This window comes from Camelus ferus, chromosome 14 (assembly GCF_009834535.1).
Source record: "Camelus ferus isolate YT-003-E chromosome 14, BCGSAC_Cfer_1.0, whole genome shotgun sequence".
In the NCBI taxonomy this organism is placed as follows: domain Eukaryota; kingdom Metazoa; phylum Chordata; class Mammalia; order Artiodactyla; family Camelidae; genus Camelus; species Camelus ferus.
In genome coordinates, this window is record NC_045709.1 from 14,491,346 (window position 1) to 14,511,880 (window position 20,535).

The following is a 20,535-nucleotide window of genomic DNA, read 5'->3' on the forward strand; positions in this document are numbered from 1 at the left end:
ATTATCTACTTAATGGCAGAGTGCATATATTATTTATATTTATTGTCTGTAGAAACTTAATGATCTGTACCACATGGATGATACGATTTTCACAATTTCCTCTATATTTACCTTAAAAATTGCACGGACTATTGGGTTGGGATAGAGAAGTTTCCAGAATATTTAGAAGCCTGATAGTACTGGAGAAGGCCAGAATCTCCCATTTTTCTTCGGCTTCTCTTATGCATGCTACAAAAAGACCTGGTTAGGCAAGAGTTAATTGGGAATTGATTGTTCTTATCTCTGAAATCAATCATGAAATAAGAAGATAAACGCTCAGCTTTTTGTATTTCAGGGCTCTGGCTCATACCAAGTTTCTAAAAGGCAACAGACGGATCAGCTGCCTAAAATGAAGGCGAATCTAGTGAAAACGTAAGCCTAACTGTGTCTTTCCTTTCTAGTTAATTATATTCGTCTGTGAATGGTACTGACAAAACAGGTGTCCATTATATTTTGGAAGTTGAACTTCTAGATTTCATAGCAACAATATAAAATAGCAGATAGTAAGAGAACTTAAAGAAGCTTGTACTCTCCATTCACTATTTATATACATATCTGTGTTAACTTTTACTGCACAGTCACCTTAAATACTTCTTTTTAATTTTTATATTTATCTTATAGTTCAAATTTCTCTTAAAAAGATATCACCTGCCTTATTAAAATTTGTTTAAATAGTGAAGAGAGAAATATTTTGAAAATAAAAATAAAACTCCTTCATTCTAATTATATATTAACATACATACACATAAATATTACTAGACTGTAGGTCTCTGAGGGCAGCTTGGTTTTCTCTTGAATACCGTTGTAAGTTGGATATCTCAGAGAGGAGACTCTAAAATGTGCAGAGTTTCCCTAATGTTCAGAGTAAGTCAGAACATTAGAAAAATGCCTAATTTAACTGTGAAATTTTATTTTAAGTATCTATCATAGAGGGATGGTGCCTGGCTGAGCCATTACATTCCTACTACAGTGGAAACATGGCCACAAATGAAGAAGAGGGCTATCCTGCTATTGAAAGATATATTCTAGCAAATTATGTTTATATATATATTAATTTGAAAAAAAAAAAAAGGCTCTTTAAGATAAATAGGAGAAATAGTTTCTTTTGGATGAGGATTGGAAGTTGCCAGTAGCTTCTAGACAAGTCAATAGGTAACGTTGTTCACTATAACCTATGGCATATCTTGACCCTGGGAAATCATATTCCTGCAAGCAAAGGGCTCAAAAGCTGATACCCCAGGCAATGGTTCCTAGAAGTAGAAAACTGTAAAATTTATTTTTTTCTTTAGTGTGCAGCCTCATTTTTTCTCTGCCTATGAAGAGTTTTGGAATAATTAAAGGCCATACAGGAAGAAAATAACAAGGCAGTTCTTAGCACCCTGGAATTAAAGGACCTGAGGGAAATTGACTCAAGGGTTTATTAAAAGATGGATTGTTAGGGGAAAATCCTTTTGATATGAAAAGCAGCTAGAGGAGAGAAAACACAACCAAAATATCCAACACTAAGGGAATAATTCAATAAACTGTGATAATATCATGAAATTACAAAAGATTATATTGTAGAAAAATATGTAACTAAAATAGGAAAATGTTTCCCTAACATAGTAAATAAAAATTATAAAGCAAAATAATATCATGGGATTATGGATGATTTATATTTATACTTTTTAGTATTTTCAATGAGACTATGTATACTTTATAATCATTTTAATAACTTTATATTAAAAGAGAAAAGTCAAAATAAAATACATCTATAAAGACTAAGGAAGCCCTCAAGTCAAAATAACACTAAATGTTTGTGTAACTAATACAGTATAGTATTTTTATAGATAGTAAGAATAAAGGTGGTGAAAGAATCTACACTGGCTTTTGAGCAAATAAACTTGAATCAGTTTTTGCCTCTACCACTTATTACTTATTGTGACTTTATATAAGTACCTTTTTTCAGACTCACCTATAAAATGGGGGTAGTGAAATCCATATTGAATGGTTAGTAACAGAATTAGAGATTACTGAAAAAAAATCCCCTGTTGAATAAACATTAGCTGTTCTTCTTCAATGTACAGTACTTTTTTGAAAATAAAAAATCAGAAAAATAATGAAGAATTGATTTGTGGGAAGAGAATAAGACATATGACAGTGATCTGAAATGGCAAGTGGCAAGTCTACAGCACTGCTGTGCTAACATAATCTTGGCAACGGTCTTACCCACTATTGTTTATTTAAAAACACAATACTCAGGAGTTTAAAATGGTTTTCAAACTTTGTTGACCATGACTGATAGCCTGTTGTGCCCAGTATACCCACATACATATTAAAATATAACTGAAACAATTATGAAATAGTACTTACCCTTACTCTGTGGGATGCATGCTGATGTTTTTTATTCTATTCTATGTTTTTAATTCGATGTTATTAACTCACTGAATCCATCCACTAATGAGTTGCATTCTGCAGCTTGAAAAACACTGCTCTAAAAGGTGTCCAGGAGATTAAACATATTTTTAGGGTGATATAATTTATTTTGATGTTTGGTGTCATCATGTTAGTTGGACCTTCTAGAAATAATTCACATTTAGGAAACTACTTAAAACATCCCTAAAGTAATTTAAAAGCATTTAGTAGAGTAAACAATAAATATCTATAATGGTCTATTAAATGTGATATAATTGAATTCTTATGGTTAGTTCCATATTATACCAGAAGGTGAAATTATGCTAAAATGTTGTTATTTAAGTTTAAAAAAACACAGGAAATAGTTTATTCTCAAAATACAACATTTAAAAATATTTTAATGAGATATAATTCACATGTAAAAAATTCAGCCTTTTGAAGTATGCAATTCATTGATTTTTAGTATATTTACAAGTTTGTGCAACCATTACTACTACATAATTCCAAAACATTTTCATCACACCAGAAAGAAATCTCGTACCCATTAGCAGTCAGCCCCTACACTTCTCTCCCCCCAGCCTCTGGCAATCACTAATCTACTTTCTATCTCTATGGATTTATCTACTCTTGTTATTTCATATAAATAGAGGCAAACAGTATGTGGCCTTGTGTGTCTGACTTTGTCACTTAGCGTAATATTTTCAAGGTTCATCTATGTAGGAACATGTGTTAGTACTTTATTCTTTTTTGTGGCTGAATAATATTTCACTTTTGGATGTAACACATTTCATTTGTCCATTAATCAGTTGATGGACATTTGGGTTGTTTGCACCTTTTGACTGTTATGAGTAATGCTGCTATGAACATTCCTGCACAAGTTTTTATGCATGTATGTTTTCAGTTCTGTTGGGTACATGGTTGGGAATGGAATTGCTGGGTCAACTGGTAACTCTGTTTATCTTTTTAAGAACCTACCAAACTTTTTACCTAAGTGGCTATAACATTTTATATTCCCACTAGCAATGTATGAAGGTTCCAATTTCTCTACATCCTTGTCAATATGTGTTATTGTCCTTTTTAAAAAAATCCATTCTAGTGGATGTGAAATGGTATCTCATTGTAGTTTTGATTTACATTTCCCTAGGGACTAATGATGTTGAGAATTTTTCATGTATTTGCTGTCCATTTGTGTGTCATGTTTGGAGAAGTGTCTATTCAAGTCCTTTGCCCACTTTTTAATTAGGTTATTTGTCTGATTTCTTTGTGTTGTAAGAGTTCTTTTTGTATTCTGGTTACTAGACCTTATCAGATGTATGATTTGCAAACATTTTCTTCCATTTCTTCTTTCTTGATGATGTTCTTTGAAGATCAAAATTTTTGATTGTCATGAGGTCCAACTGATCTTAGCTTCCTAGGATTTTTTTTCTTGGTTGCTTGTGCTTTAGGTATCATATCTAAGAAATCATTGCCTAATCCAAGAACATGAAGATTTATATATGTTTCTTTTTAAGAGTCTTAGAATTTTAAATCCTTTTTGATCCATTTTGAGTTAATTTTTGTGTATAGTGTGAGATAACGGTCCAGTTTCAGTCTTCTGCATGTATCTGTTCAGTTGTCCTAGCACCATTTGCTGAAAAGACTATTCTTCCTCAATTGAATTGCCTTGGCACCCTTTGAAAAATCAACCATAAACATATGAGTCTATTTCTAGACTCTCAGTTTAATTCAATTGATCCGTAAGTCTATCCTTATGCTAGTACCACACTGTCTTGATGACTATAGCTTTTCAGACAATTTTGAAATGAGGAAGTATGAGTCCTTCAACTTGATTCTTCTCTTTCAAGATTATTTTGGTTGTCTGGTGTCCTTTTATTTTCCATATGAATTTTAGGATTCATTTGTCAGCTTTCTTCAAAGGAATACCACAGAGCTGAGGAAAGCAGGGTAGGGCAAATTAAAATGCCACAAAGCTGTGTTCTTGTTGAGTTTCAGGGGTGGGTGTGTGTGTGTGTGTGTGTGTTAAATTCTCCAGGTTCAGGGGTGTGTGTGTGTGTGTGTGTTAAATTCTCCAGGTTCAGGGGTGTGTGTGTGTGTGTGTGTGTGTGTGTGTGTGTGTGTAATTCTCCAGGATTGCTGCAAGCCTTTGGTTAATTTCTAGAGTTCTGAAAAAGTTACTTCTGACCATTTTTGCCAATCTTCTCCTTGCTTCTACTGAGGGAATAATTTTTGGAGGTCCCTATTCTATCATTTTTGCTGACATCACTCCCTGAGTAAAATATTTTTTAAAGCACCTTTCAGGGAATTGGAGCTGGCTCTTACCATATCAAGTGAGCACATGGGGAAGTTGGCTTTGTAAAGATACGTAAGTCACTAAGAGAAAGGTGATCCCATGGAAATCCAAGAACAGGAATTTCAATGTAAATGGGCCCACAGATACTAGAATTAGGATTCAGGGAAGCTTGACGACTTCCGCAGATGTTCACGGACCATCACTTTAGTGGTTTGCCATATTGAATAATAATTAAAAGCACAGACTTTGAACTCAGACTTCCTGGATTCAAATCCCAGATTCACTTGCTAACTGTATAACCTTGTTTCTTTCTTCTGTCTAACAGGGCTAATAATAGAGATTTTGTGAAGTTGATATGAGTAAATACATAAATAAATAAAATTTAGAATAGTCCCTGACACAGATTATGACCTATAAAAATGTTTCTATTATTATTTGTAGTATAATAGACCACTAGTTTATTCTCTACTTCATTTTTCTTCTCATTGCCAACTGCCATCTTCATTTTCTATATATCTTTTATATCAAAGACCTTGGTATATCATAGTTTCAATTTTATCGTAATATAGGTAACATAGACTTACTCGTCAATCCTTATTTCCATCTTGTCCCTGCTCTACTTCATGGCCTCTCTCTATGTATTTTCTTAGCTATAATCCACATTTCTAGAGGTGAGTATCAGAATGGTCCATCTTATTCCTGTTTGGACAAAGCTTTCCACATTAGGCCACCTCATGGGCTTCTTCCAGGACTTTAAATTTTCTGCCCTTGCGCTGGTTGCCTCTCGAGCTTGACGAGATGATATGGTGTAACACGTGGCTGTTTAGGATTATATGGGAGGAAGAAAATCTGCACAGGGAGATTTCCTTGTGAAGGACTGTGCTCTGGGGAAACTAGGTGAAATGCACAGCCCTCCCCACTTAACATATTATGTTTTTCTTGTACCCAGTGGTGACCGAAAAATCATGATTAACGCTTATTCTATTTCAGGAGAAGGTGTAATTCAGTTACCCAGAAGACAGCGAATGCCATGAGAGGACCAGTAAAAAAGACTGCAAGATCAAACCATCTTCCAAAACTCAATCTGTGATTCCACACTGAGTGGTTTACTATCTCCCCATTTTTCATATGTAATATTCGACTTGTGAAGTTACTTATTCCCCACACTTTTCAGGGAATGAAATAGATAAGAAAGAGCTATCACACTTCTCTTTAGCTCTTCTTCCAGAAGTTTGTTCCTTTGTCTGTATAAAAGTAATTTTCTCAAGTGACCTAAACTAATAGCTTATGATTTTAAAAATATCCTAGAAAGCCTTAAGGTTGGCATCATTCCACTTGCCTTTACTAATATACCCATGATCTAATCTGATAGTAAGATTGCTACTTTATTTGGATTCTAGTCGACTATTAGTTAAAAATGTGAGTTCATCAAAACTTTTTGCTATTTTAGGCTATGTCATGTTCAGCTTTTTAAAACTCAAATTTTAAACAAAGGTGCAGATTAGATGAATCTTAAACTTTAATTTGAACTATCATGGTGTTGTGGAAACAGCTTTCAATCAGGAATAAGCTCGGTTACAGCTTCCACCCTGCTGTGAACTTAGGAGATTTGGGGCAAGTTCCTTCACCTCATCTTCATTTCCCACATCTGCAAAATGACTGAGGTAAACTAAACAATTTCTAAGGTTTCTTGCCATTCTAGAAGACCAATACTTGTTCAGCTACAAGGTCCTGCCACTTAGCACATGGTAATGTAAGTCGTTTTATGATGTTTATTAATTTATAGTGATGGCATAGTTCTTTGGACCAAACTGCCAGGTGTTCACATCACTCAAGTCTAGAGTGGAGATAGATGAGGGTAGGAGAAGTTTTAAGAAATTAAACATTTTTTTAAATTCTCCTATTTATATTTAGATTGTTTTGTAACTGTCGCCTAGGTCTGGAACATACATCTGTTTATCTCCCTGACTTAATAAGTGAAATTATTGGACTTCAACTTTCCGGAAATCACTCAGAGGTAAGTAGTTTCCAGCTGATTGTGTTTTCCCCTTCTATCTGGCACTAAAACCTAAATTCTATTCAGTATAACCAGTAATGAATGCCAAATGCATTTCTACAACTACTTATAGATATTTACTTTCTTTCTTTAAGAAAGAATGCATATTCTTTTACATAAAAGACAATTCTTTTATGTAACTTTAAAAGTAATGCAGAGAACAAGGACCTACTGTATAGCACAGGGAACTATATTAAATATCTTATAATGGAAAAGAATCTGAAAAGGAATATATGTATTTGTATATGTGTGTGTGTGTATGTGTGTGTATATATAAAACTGAATCACTTTGCTGTATACCTGAAACTCATGCAACATTGTAAATTAAGTATACTTCAGTAACACAAAACAAAACAAAAATAACAAAAAAAGTGATGCACAGAAATATAAAGTAACTTCCTGTAAATTATTCCAAATGGAAACGAATTATTTTCCTGTTTTTAAGCTAACTACAGATAATCAGGTAACATGACCCATATTATTAAATCTTAGATTTCTTATGTCTTATACAATCTTTCTTAGCATTAGCAGCAAATTGATCATTTAAATATTAGTGATATTTATAATAATCACAGAATCACCACTAAAAAATAGACACATTTGTTTCTATCACACAGGGCTAAGCCATTGTGGGGATTGGATTGAGAACATATAAATTGATCTCAGTCACTAGAATGGTGTATTAGTTGAACATCTTATTATGAGGACTCTGTCACATTGAAATGTTAGTTCTGCAGGAGCTACTTTGGGATACTTTCCAATGTCAGAAAATGTCTGTCTTAAACAGTGATGGAGGCTGGTGAGGGAATATAAAGAACTGAAATGGAGGACTCTCTAAGATCTGTGCTCTGAATACCAGTTTTGCCACTTCTAAGCTTCTGACTCTGAGTAAATCACTTTCCACTGCATCGCTTTCATTTATAGAGCTGGGAATAAACTGCAGTGCAGATCAAAGGTATTTACTACATGTTTACTTGTTTACTTCTTTATAGCCTCTTTCCCTCTAAAAAAGATTGTGTCATTTTTTACTAAATATAGTTTTTTTGTTTTATAGATATAAAAACAACACCCATAAGATGAAAGATAAAAGTAAAAGTTAAAGTTTTGCAAGATTCCCAACTGAAAAAAAACTGTCTTTAAGCTTTATAGTAATCAGCACAAGAAAGAATGAGTTATTCAGCTCTCATTTTTTTTGTAGAAGGAATATATAAGTAGACAGAAATTTTACCTAATTCTAAGCTCTGAAGGATAATTTATCATGTAAAGTTTTATAAGAAAATTTAATTATTTACTGAAATAACCAGTGCAAAATTGATAATTTGGGGTCTTTGTTTAATACTGAAATATGTATTAATATTAGTATTTATTTTTTGAAGAGTTCAGAATTCATAAAGCAAAACATTAGTAAACAATATTTAATATATTTCAAACATGTTAATGTCTAAATGTATTACAAAATGTCAAAAATACCATTTATAAAAACGAATGTTGCTATAATAAAAAAGACAGATAATAATGAGTAATAATGAGGATGTGGAGAAATCAGAACTCTCATATGCTGCTGGTGGGGATGTAAAACAGCACCTTCACTTTGAAATAAGTCTGCCTGTTCCTCAGAAGGTTAAATATAGACTTACCAGTATGACCCAGCAATTCTACCCCTCTGTAAGCACCCCAGAGAAATGAAAACCTATGTCCACATAAAAATGTGTACACAAATGTTTATAGCACCATTATTTATAATAGTTAAAAAGTGGAAACAACCCATATGTCCATCAGCTGATGAAGGGATAAACAAAATGTGGTATATCCACACAATGGAACATTATTCAGCAATAAAGAGGAGTAAGTACTGACATATGCTACAACACGGATGGACTTTGAAAACATTAGTCCTGAGTGAAAGAAGTCAGTCACAGGAGATCACATTTTGTATGATTCCATTTATATGAAATGTCCAGAATAGTCAAATCCTTTTAGACAGAAAGTAGATTAGTAGTAGTTGCTAAAATCTGGCAGGGCCAAGGGAAGGGTAGGTGATGGAGAATGGCTCCTAATGTGTGCAAGGGTTTCTTTTTGGGGTGCTGAAATGTTCTAAAGGTAATCATGGTGTTGGCTATACAACACCATGAATAAACTAAAAAGCATTGGATTGTACACTTTACATGAGTTAATTGCACATTATATGATTTATATCTCAATAAATCTGTTATTAAAAACAAATGTTAAACATATGTTAACCTCTTAATGTAAATTAGCAGATAAATTTTAATGAAATCTTATTTGATCTTTCTCAGAAAATGTGATCTTACATCAAAATGCATTGTCATTAGTGCCATTGTTGAGTCAAGAGCATTTTGTAAACATAATTTTCCAAATAAGAATCTCTTTCAGATACTACACTAATCAGAAGAACAATGCGGGCTATATGCCACTTACCAGTGATTCTTTGACTTCTTTTGAATAATCACATCTCTTGCGTGATAACCTTGCAGAGATATTTATAAAGCACCTTTTGATTTTTGTCTAGGACTAGATTTTAATTTATAGACAGCTATATAGTTTTTGTTTCAAGGTTCTTTTCTAGATTTCATCATTTTCTTTATTTTTTTCATGTATATCTGGAGATTCCAAAGCAGAGTTATTTATATCAATTTTACTATGTGATAATCACATTCTACTGGACAAGAAATTTTTTATTTTAGACTAAGAATTATTTCTTGCAACAGAAGCTTATCCATAACACTATTTGGTTTCTTTTTGCAATATGCACAAGTGAGGGCCTGTCTAGATCACATATTATACGTATTTTTTAAAATAAATTGAGAAATTAAGTTATGGATATTTATTTCAAGATGTAAATGATTTAAATTTTTGATTTTTTTAATACCAGAATAACAATTATGACAACAATGATACTAGGATTTGGGCATTTAAAGAGAAGCGAGCATACCAGAATACTAAACGTAGTAAGTTATCTAGAAAAAAATATGACTTACCAGCATGTAAATAGTTAAGTCTTAAAAGCAGATCACAGCTCTAGAGTGATCTGTCTAGACAGTGCTAAAGGAATTGGAAAAAAAAATAAGAGGTCAATGAAATAAACACACTAGGATTTATGAGTTTTCAAGGAAAATATTTTTCCTTTACCTCCATCATCTCCTTTTTCTTGTCATTGCTATAACTTTCTTAAGGCCTTTATCATAACCAGAAAGCTAGACAAAGGAGAAAAAGGTGGTAAAAATGTCACACTGGGATGTTGAGAATCAGTTAATAATACTTACTGGTAATGGGTAAGGATAGCCCTTTAATCTCTCTGACTAAAATTGACCTCTTGATCAACTGAACTATGATTAACTTCCTTGCTTATGCTACTTTTGTGGTTTTAATCACCTAAGTGATAGGCTTGTTTTATATTTTGCATGCCTTTCTTTGTTATAAAGCATTAGCTTCTCGGGAGTGGGTAGGGCCACATCTTATTCATCTTTGTGTCTCCAGGACTTAGCCCAGGGATGTGCATATTTTGTACACTCACTCAGTCAATATTTGGAATGAAAAGGTGGACCTAAACTCAAGATAAGAGTTCTCCAAGGTCACTTGAGGATCTTGAGAATTAAGAGACTTGCAGTGTAAGAAATGTAAGAATAGAGTGGCAAAGTATGAACTAACAACCCAAGGATCAAGGCCTTAAGAACAGGAACAATCCTGGGAGTGACATTTAGAATGATAACCTGCCAAGAGCACAAGTGAAATGAGAAATATGGGGACATTGCACTAAAATAATTTTTAAATTAAACATAGCCCTAGTTTGTATGATGTGATAGAAAGAGTAGTAAAGAAGTGAAAAGAAAACTATGAATGCAGGGATACCTATTTTTGAAGAGAAATCTTCCCTTTTCCCTTGAGGGGCGGCAACAAAAAATTAACCAGATGAGAATCTTCCATTTGGTAACTATGCTGGACCTATTGTGATGCTCTTAAGCACATTAATGCTTAAAAGATGTATAAATGTTGGATATTATCATTTTTCATTTACCCCATTATGAGGGTCTAGTCACCTGAGAAGTTAGAGGGGACAGTAGTCCACAGAAGACTGCCCTCATTTCAGACACCAACTGCAAGTTCAGGGGATTACAATAACCGCCCAGGGGTTCAGTTGTTTCCTACAAGTGCTCAGAACTCCGTGAAAGCTGGTACACTCATGGTTACAGTTTATTGTAGAGAAAGGATGTAGAGACTAAAATCAGCCGAGAGAAGACACACACTGGGCAGAGTCCAGGAGGGGTCCAAATATAGATCTTCCAGTTGTCCCCTTCTCATCGAGTCTTAGCCAGCGATAGCCCTTCCCAGCCCTGATGTGGGACAACACACATGGAGTATTGTCAACTAGGAAAACACACCTAATCCTAGGTGTTCAGAGTTTTTATTGGAGCTCAATCACATACTTCCTCCAAGGCTGATGCCTAGTCTCCAGCACTTTCAGAGGTAGAGTTAAAACCCCATGGCCCAAAACCCCCATCATAAATCACATTGTTAGACTATCTGGTCTAAAACCAGCCAAAACCACTAGGAAACAAAAGATACTCTTATCGGGCAAAATGGTCTAAGGACCTGGAAATCATCTCCCAGCAACTTCCTTTAGTCCTTTGTGTAGATCCAAGTTTTCACCTGGCATTATTTTCTTCCCACTTGAAGAATTTCCTTTAAAATTGAAGTTCAGGTCTCTTGGCAACATATTTCCTCTACCTTTGTTTATCTGAAAAAGTATTTGTCTCACCATTTTTGAAAGATATTTTCACTGGTGTGTATGTATACAGTTTAATGGTCAACTCTACAAAGGAAGAAGAGTGGGCCCCAAATGATGATTCCAGGGCCTGGAGGAGAGGAAAAGGAGCAGTCCTTCTGGAATAGAAGGCAACATGCTAGGTTGACAGCTTTGGTTTTTTAGCACATTAGAGATTCCATTCCATTGTCTCATGGCATCCACAGTTTCTGATGAGAAGTGTGTGATTTTCTTTGTTTCTTTGTACATAATGTGGCTTTTGTAACTGGCTGATCTTAAGATTTCCTATCACTGGTTTTCAGGAATTGTTTTTGAGCCTTAGTGTGATTTTGTGTTTATCCTGCAGAAGATTCATTGAGCTTCTTGGATGTATGGATTTTGAGTTTTCATCAAGTTTGGAAAATTTTTGGTCATTTTTTCAAGTTCTTTTTCTACCCTTTCTTCTTCGAAGACTTAGTTACAACCTGAGCCAGACCACTTGATATTATCCCATTTGGTTCTTTATTTTTTACATCTGTTTCTCTCACTGCATTTGTATTTTCCTTTAAATAATTGAATATAGTTATAATAGCTGTTTTAACATGCTTATTTGCTAATTCCTTCATCTTTATCTCTGTCATTTCTAGGTCTGTTTCTAGTGATTGATCTTTCTCTTGGCTTGGGGTCTCATTTTCTGCTTCTTGTCCTATCTATTAATTTGTTATTGGATGCTAGACATTGGTGATTTTATGTTGTTGGTTATAGATTTTCACTAGGCTTTGTTCTTATAAAGGCAGTTAAATTACTTGCAGGTCAATCTTCTCAGGCCTTTGTTAGGGTGGGTGTAGAATAATCTTTACCCTTGAGAGAGTTTAGCCCCATTAATAAGGCATAGCTATCGTGATCTCTATTAAATGTGGTGAGTGATCAGTTTGTTGACACTCAACCCTGGCTGATTGGAGCTCAGATGCCTCTTGGCCCTGTGTGAGCATTCTGCACACTGTGTAGGTGTTCACTCTAAGCTTATGCGTCTTCATGTTAGCAAGGACTCCGGAGGCCCTGTATCAATTTCTGGAGTTCTCTTTTTGCTTAACTCTTTTCTCTTCTGTAATCTGCTCTATAACTTCAGTTACTTTAATCTCCATGAACTCCAGTCTCTATCTTCTCAACTATGTAAAAGTACCATCCCCCTCTCCACTCTGAGGTCTGGAAGGTACCTCAAGGCAGAAATGTAGAGTGATAGTAGGGCTCAATTTATTTCTCCTAGGGATCATAGTCTTATGGTGCATGTTTCTCAACGTCTGCAGACAAATGTTTCATATATTTTTGTCCAGTTTTCTATTTCAAGCAAGAGGGTAAATCTTGCCTCTGATACTCCATGAAGGCCAGAAACAAAGGGTCCACCCATTTAAATTTAAAGCATCAAAACAGCAAATAAAATGTTTAAAAATCCAACATAAAAATTCATTTTACTTTGAGCCTATAATATTTTCTTTATGTTAGGACCTAAATACGTTTTTCTCAACTTAATCACTAAAATTTGCACTAGACAAAATGAATGAATAGGCTTTTTCTGTCTTCTTTGTGGGGAGATAAGTGTATTTTGGAAAGAAAGGAGCAAAGGATATTTGGTGAGCAAATTAATGGACTGTGGCAAAGACTGCTATGTGCCTATCAAACTCCTTTTCTATGAAGTGCAAAACTAGGCTACATTTTCCATGTGTGAAACACTTTGTTTAACCGTGAATGGTGCACATACTACCTTGTTTAGTGGTATGTATGTGGGACATCCCCGTTTAGTAGTGTGTGGTGTGTATGCTACTGTGTTTAGTGATACAGTTGTGAAACACTGTGTGCAGCTGGGTGTGGTCCTGTGCCTGACTTCAGGCCAGTATAATATAGGCATACATGATGTATGTCATTTCCGTGACTGGCCCTTGAAAATCTCCCAGGTGATCCTTCTTGGTTGTCCTCTTTTTCAGTCTTGGTTGATGGGGGATGCCAAGGTCCCAGGGGAGGGTAGGAGCCACAAGATAAAAGAAACTTAGGTATATGAATCATTGCATATAGCACTGCTATTTCTCTTACCTTACAAACCTTCATTTGATTGTGGTGTGTGTGAAAAATAAATCCTTTTTGTGAGTGTGTCTTTTACTGAGATTTGGGTTTTACTTGTTGAAGCAGCCTATGCTCACTAATATATCAAACAGTATTTTTAGTAAGGCTTACAAGTCTTTGGATATTGTTTTCAGTAGATAATGATATCTTTATCTGAAACTACATAGACATGAATTCAGCTGTTCATTGATAGTGGTGGCCCCTGGCTTTCCTGCATCAGTGAGTCAGATTCTAGAATTTCAATTGATATTTTTAAAGTGATTCTAACTCAGTGTATTTTCCAGTCTGCTGAACATAGACAGAATAATTCTTTTTTTTTTAAAACTAAACAGAATCTCTTGCTTTTTCATCAGTGTGTTTCTAGGGTACTGCTCTTTTAAGCCTTGTAGAAAAGCTGTACAGTCTGAGCCAAATACAGGCTGGGGCCAAACAACCGTGAAATGTACCAAGTCATGTCTGAGAGGGGAGGATACCCATAATCCCTTTCACTCAGAAAAGGAAGAACGCACAGCATCATTGGCCCTTAGCATTTATGGAATCCCATTGGGCAGACATGGTGAAATCCTCTTCCTTGGGAATGGGTTCGGTTCCTTGATCAGGCTCTTGGGAATGGGTTCGGTTCCTTGATCAGGCTCTTGGGAATGGGTTCGGTTCCTTGATCAGGCTCTTGGGAATGGGTTCGGTTCCTTGATCAGGCTCTGATTCTGCTTCCTGGTGGGAATGTTCTTGTCCATTTTTTGAGTGGGAGTTTCTTTCATTTCAACCTCTTGCTCATATTTAAAGTGGGCATTGGAGGTTGGGCCCTGCTTTGGGGATGCACAGCTTTTAGAGCTTGGTTTCTGTTTGAACAAACTTGGGTTCCCATGGGTGGTGGCTTCATTCAAATAGCCAAAAGCTTTATAGTCCAAGTTTATGGTTTCTTGGATAATATAACTCCATTGTATAATAATCATTTTAGAGCTTGATTTGTTTCTTTGGCCCGTATCTCTCTCTACCTACAGGCAGCTGTGTTGCAGCTATTTACAATAAAGTTAACACTCATAATCTGAGTTTTGCCACTAGGCTGCCTTAGTGGCCTCTTGTTGCTCAGAACCCTTCTTGGTCTTATCTCCTGCTTTGGGGGTCTAGAAGCAGTTGGCCTTTCCAACACTTTCATGCCCCTTGATGCCCCAGATTTCTAGATTCTCTCTATTCCCTTTTCCTCGCAGACTGGCTGATTATATCCCAAGCTCATTTTTTTTTTCTGCTGCTTTGTCAAAGGCAGCCATTAACATCAAGCACACATTATTATTATTATTATTATTATTATTATTATTATTTTTCCCCCAACATCTTTTCCTTGACTCCCAGCTTTGGTAAGCACTTGGTCTGCTGTGGCATAAATAAGGATCTCCTGGCTTCCACCTTCATGTCACTATTAGCATCAGAGTTGCTAGTCTAGACATTTAGAGCAATGCAAACCTCATTTACCATACAGGGGGAAGAGCTCAAAGCTGCCCCAGTTCACACCCACCCCAATGCCTGGGCAGGACTTCACCTCTGCTCATATTGTTGAGCAAACTGCTTCACAGACATTTAGCTAGACACTCTCAGTTCCTGATTAATTGGAAAAGCAATAAAGAGCCAAAATTCCTATTTACTAAAATGTGTACATTTATTTCCAAAGATAATGCAGAATGATCCCATCAGAAATTTATCTGCACTTTTCCTCCCATGAAAATCATAGACAATCAATATACTATTTTTGCATGCTATCATGATCTAAATCAGAACACACCACCACCTGCTCAGGAAAAAGGAGGCTTGCCCAGAGATCAGAGATGGTGGTTCAAGTGGAGCGTTTGTATTATGTTCAAGTAAGATCAAGAGTCTAGGCACATTCAAAGTGACAGACACTGTAAGATACTATCACTCCTCACCTCCACTAACTTTTAGCAATGGAAAAATTCAGGAACAATAGTAAAGACCCACAAGAGGAAGGATATCCTGCAGGTCTTGGCCTTCAGTTCTCAGTAAAACGTCTAGCAAGGCTGAATAAATCGGGTCACATAGCACCAGCCACCTGGAGGCTTTCTTACTTGAGAAAATGAGGACAATATTTGTTGACTCAAGGGCAAAATTCTTCTAAAATTTTTTTATTCTCCTTTTTCAGTTTTATTAGGTAGAATTATTATAGTTTGACTGCACATACACATTATATTGCATGCAAATACAGTATACTGCCCATTTTTTGTTTACATATATGTACGAATTATTGTTTCTAAGAACAGATTAGATCTTTAGCTTTTTAAACTTACATAATTATTAAAGGAATAAAGCCAACTACAAAATAAGAATCAACAGAATGTGGTAATCCAATCATAAAGGACAGTCAGATGTGCTTACACATATTCAAGAAGTCAAAATAATAATTAGTCATTTGAATCATTTTTTTTAGATTCTTCATATAAATGTCATATGGCATTTTTCTTTCTTTCCAGCCCACTTCACTTAGAAATGCTTCTAAAATTTTAAATTTCTTCGTAGTTTGAAAAGAAAACACCATAATAGTCCTCGTCTTCCCTATCATATGTTTGTCTTGGGAAAAGAAAAAAAAATCCAGTTTGTTTATTCCTAATATTTAAACCTGAAAGCTTTCCCTTGAGACAGTGAAGTCTTTTGGAGGAGCCCTTGCTCCCAGCGGGGAGTGGCGGTTCCGCCTAAGTCCTGAGCTGTGTGATGTCCCTGAGGTACGGGAAATGGGAACTCTGGGTGGGCAGTGTGCCAATGACGGGGCCTCCCAAGGAGCTGCAGGGCACCTTGTGCAGCCTATCCCCATCCCCCGGGTCACCCCTCCCGGAAGTCCTCCCCCTGCCCCGGGTCCTGCAGAGACCCCTCGGGAGCAGCAGCGGGCGGCAGGGTCACTTTAAGGCGGGCCGGGGGCGGGCGCCCCGCAGCTGCGGGCCCGGAGCCATTTGCGCGGCGGACGCGGCGCGCGGGCTGGCGAGCTCCTCCCGCGGGGAGCCTGTCCCACGTCCCACACGTGGGCATCGGGCCATGGCGGCCTCAATTATCGGCGCGGAGCTCGGCCAAATCCCTGGGCAGGTAAGCGGCGGCGGCAACTGCGGCGGAGGGAGCGGAGGCTGCTGCGTTTATAACCGCGCGCGGGCGGGCGCGGGGACCCCGTCGGGCGGCGCAGCCCAGTCAGCCGGGCGCGGACCTGCTCGTCGCCGGGACGGCCCTGAGCGCGGCGGCCTGGGGGGCCCTGCGGGGCGCGAGCCTGCCGTGGAGGCCCGCCCTTCTCCTGGAGCCGCACGCCCGGCGCCTGACCACCTCGAGGTCGGGGACGCACTCAGTGCCCCCAAGAGCTGAGGCCTGAGGCGGAAAGGGGACCGAACTGTGTCACCGAGTCACCCTCTCGAGCCCTTGACCCTCCCCAGCCCAAAACTTCCAGCACAAGACCGTGGGTGGGGCTATCTGGGAGCAGGACGTAGTAGGTTAGATGTTCGGGCTGGTGGCAGTATTAACGTGAACAACAATCTTGGTTTTAGTCTGAATGTGGGAGAGTTGATTTAACACGTTTCAGTGTGAATATAGGAAAGTTTATTCAACATGGCATATGGGAAAGTTGGTCTTAAGCTTTCTTGTCTGCACAGCTTGGCGTGCCTTTTTTCATTTTGCTCACTGGCAAGATGTCCCCAGGTGTCCGTGCCCGGCCCTCCGCGCGCTGACACCCAAATGGCAGACGGGTGTAGACACCACACCATGGCGCCATGGACGGGAAAACGCATCTGCCCTCTTCATGCATCCTCTCCCCCTCCTTAGAAATCAGAAAGCCCCCTGGCCTCTTTTGAAAGCACCTTGTTTATCATCTTGTCAGCAGAAGCACAGGACCCTTTTTTTGTGACTGAGATAAAAATGAAAGGTGATTAGCAGTCTACTAGGAAAAAAGCATGAACAAACCGCCTTACCCCACCCCAGGAAGCGAGGCAAACTCGTCTTGGCTTTCTTCGTACTGAGTACTCCATGTATATTGATAAATATGAGAGGGAAACCGTTTGGGCCGCGTGAAGTTTTGTTACGCCTTAGAATGTTCTGCATAGTTAAATCTCGCTTGGTAAGAAGCAGCTTTCTGCACGCAATTACTACCACTTTGAAGTGGACCAGTTTTAAGAGATTTTAATTATTTCAAAATAGAGGCACCTATTTAAACTCAAAAGGAAAAATAGTATTTTATCGTGCAGGATTAGGCCACGCTGCACAAAATGGAGCTCTGAATAAAATATCAGATTATCGAGTAGTACATAAATAATTGTAGCTTCCCGTCCTTCAAAGAGTCTGAAGCCCCAAAGAACCTTTTATTTGCTTTGGAAGCGGAGCTCGCTCAGTTTCTCCAGATAGAGCTGCTTAAATCCCTTGACTCTTGGGGAACCTGGGGGCCACGCACCGCCCGGTGAGGGCCTCAGCCCACGCAGCTGCTGCTGATTGTCAGCGCTGCTCCCCGTGATAAGAGCCACGTAAATAACGACTGGCTAAAACGTAGGGGTGATTTGCGTTAAGCACTTCAGCATCTGCTGTAACTAATGAAGGGTTTCGCCTACCACAGACTGCAAATGGAAATCCAGCGTTTAAAAACCTACAGAGTGGAGGGCCCTGTGTGCTCCTGTGATCTCAGAAACGGAGGGGATAAAGATGACTATGCCGTCGCATTGTAAAAACTGTCCACACTAAAGCGGTCTGCACCCAGATGGTGGTGGTGTATGTCCCTGAGTGGTGAAATTACAGATGCTTTGAATTTTCTCTCCAGGCTTTTTTGAATTTTTCAATCTTTCGTAATGAATATGTATTGCTTTTGTTAAAAAAAAAGTGTAGTAAGCAATTCAAATAGGAAAAAAATTTCGCCAAATGAAGTCTAGTATCGGTTCAAGTTGTGGCCTTCACAGGTGAAGCTCTTAGAGGTACTAAAGTCAGTGTTCCAGAGCCGAATGTACTAGAAAGTTTTATTTATTTTTATTCATTTTCCTTTTATTCTTACCAGTGGGTCCTTCTCATCACCTGTTCTCATATTACACTATCAGCAAGTTTTTTTTAAACTCTATAAATACTCAAATTTGATTAGAAGCTGTTTAGTTAATTTGAGTGACTTGGGGCCAGTGGACTAGGGCAGCGTTCTGATTTGTCTGATTGTAAACATTACTCGTGTGCTATGGCACTGATTTTGTCTGGCAGAGAAGGAAGCCTTTGTCAGGAGAGCAAATCAGTTCTTTCTAGAGCAGCGTTATTTCCTGCCCTGTGTCCTGTGCCAGGCTCTCCGCAGAAGGGCTGGTTAGTGATGCTGCGCTGCTGCTTTCTTCCTGGATCTCTTTCCGCCTCCTCTCGGGCTCTCCTCACTCCCCGGTACCTGGGTTCTGTCCCTCAAAACTCACTCTTGACTTTTCTCCACAAGACTAGCTGAGAGATTCTGGAGAAATTGGGAACTGGCCTCTGAGGGGAATGTTGCAGCCAGAAGCACGAGGTGCTAGCTAGGGAAGGGTTCAAGTCAGCAGCTGATGCTTCTTATTCAAAATTTACCTTTGCTTCTCAGCAGGCCCTGTTTCCCAAGCTCTGGGGCTCAAGTCATGCAGAGAGCAGTTTGATTGAGGGCTTTTTTTTTTTTTTTACTGCCAGATGTGGACACATTTTCCCTCCAATTCTGCCTCTCCTGTCCCCACCGCCCCATCAGGTTGATTTGATAGGTTCTGTGATCAGGTTCGGTACTACCTGAGAACACTCGGCAGTAGCTACCACCTACAGGGCATTGTACAAACATTCCTCCTAACGGCAGTCTTGTGATGTAAGTATTATCATCCCCCAGATGAGGATCACATAAGCATCTTACTCAGAGTCTCTAGCAAGTGGCTGGATGGGGACTGGGGGCAGATGCTGTCGAACTGTTAAAAAGGGATCAGTAACAGCTTTGGTAGAACTGAGACTCATCCACGATTCTCCCTGTGGGTTCCAAGGATTGAAAGCCATACTTTGTCAGCAGAAAAAAAAAAAAAAAAAAAAAAAGACTACTGGAATGTCAGCCCCATGAGGGCAGAGAGCCTGTCTGTTCACTTAGAATTTCCAGCACAGCGTCCGCCCTGTAGTAGGGGCTCAACAAGTATCTACGGCGAGAGGACATAGATATCAAACAGATTTAAGCAGATGCATAAATGTGGCAGGAGGTTTTAAAGGAAAAAGAAAATAAATCTTTCTAATAGAAATGTTTTACAAGTGATCATAGCCCAGGACATCCCGGTTTATATGTATTTTTAGTGTAATTATTAATAGCACCCCCTTTCATTCTCAAATGTCTCTGTTTGGAAAGTAAATTAAATGGGCTCCCTATCTGTAGCAGGAAGGTTAGTTTTGGACATTCATAGGTTGCTTCAGTTAACCAGGTAAATTAAAAAACAAAAATGCATTTACTTCTTTTATGACCATTTCTTAATAACTGTTTCAGTGCTCAGCATTTGGTTCACAAGGGGATGTAATGGCATAGAAGAAATCTGTGCTGTGGTGGAGATTCACACTCTTCACTCAAAACCATCACGATGGCTTAGCATCCCACATTGTGCCAAAAGTACCACTAGAAATGAGGAATGTTGGTAGAATGAAAAGGAAACACTCTAGACAGTTCCTGATACTCTCTACTGCAGAAATTCCAAATTTCAAAGCTCCTATGAGAGTGTTACGCTGTCTTCCTAGAACGTAGAAGGAAATGAAGCTAGTGACATGGTTGATAGTAGGCTATGATAGACCATGCTAAGGAGTTTGAATTTTTATTGTTTAAAATAGGGTGGGGTACGTGGGTGGGATTGGCTCATGAAGATGATTGAACACACCTGGCAATGTTCCAGCCACCTCCGTCTC

The 20,535-nt window shown here is 38.1% G+C and overlaps 2 protein-coding genes across 10 annotated transcripts in view; both read left to right on the forward strand.

The window, feature by feature from the left end:
- CCDC169 (coiled-coil domain containing 169) overlaps positions 1-20,535 on the forward strand; it is a 45,427-nt gene that overhangs the window by 23,702 nt on the left and 1,190 nt on the right. For 6 of the 8 annotated variants that reach the window (XM_032496305.1, XM_032496304.1, XM_032496306.1 and 3 more), the window contains 2 exons: positions 335-411; positions 5,714-6,740. In XM_032496305.1, coding sequence (XP_032352196.1) covers positions 335-411; positions 5,714-5,813 — 177 coding nt within the window. In that variant the 3' untranslated portion in view covers positions 5,814-6,740. Of the gene's footprint in view, positions 1-334; positions 412-5,713; positions 6,741-20,535 lie in introns of those variants that run through there. The other 2 variants (XM_006182663.3, XR_004325703.1) reach the window with 2 other exon arrangements.
- LOC102521241 (spermatogenesis- and oogenesis-specific basic helix-loop-helix-containing protein 2) overlaps positions 16,475-20,535 on the forward strand; it is a 34,779-nt gene continuing 30,718 nt past the window's right edge. Inside the window, exon 1 of one of the 2 annotated variants that reach the window (XM_032496301.1) lies at positions 16,475-16,743. In XM_032496301.1, the coding sequence (XP_032352192.1) occupies positions 16,696-16,743 (48 nt within the window). In that variant the 5' untranslated portion in view covers positions 16,475-16,695. The remainder of the gene's footprint in view (positions 16,744-20,535) is intronic. The other variant, XM_032496302.1, reaches the window with a different exon arrangement.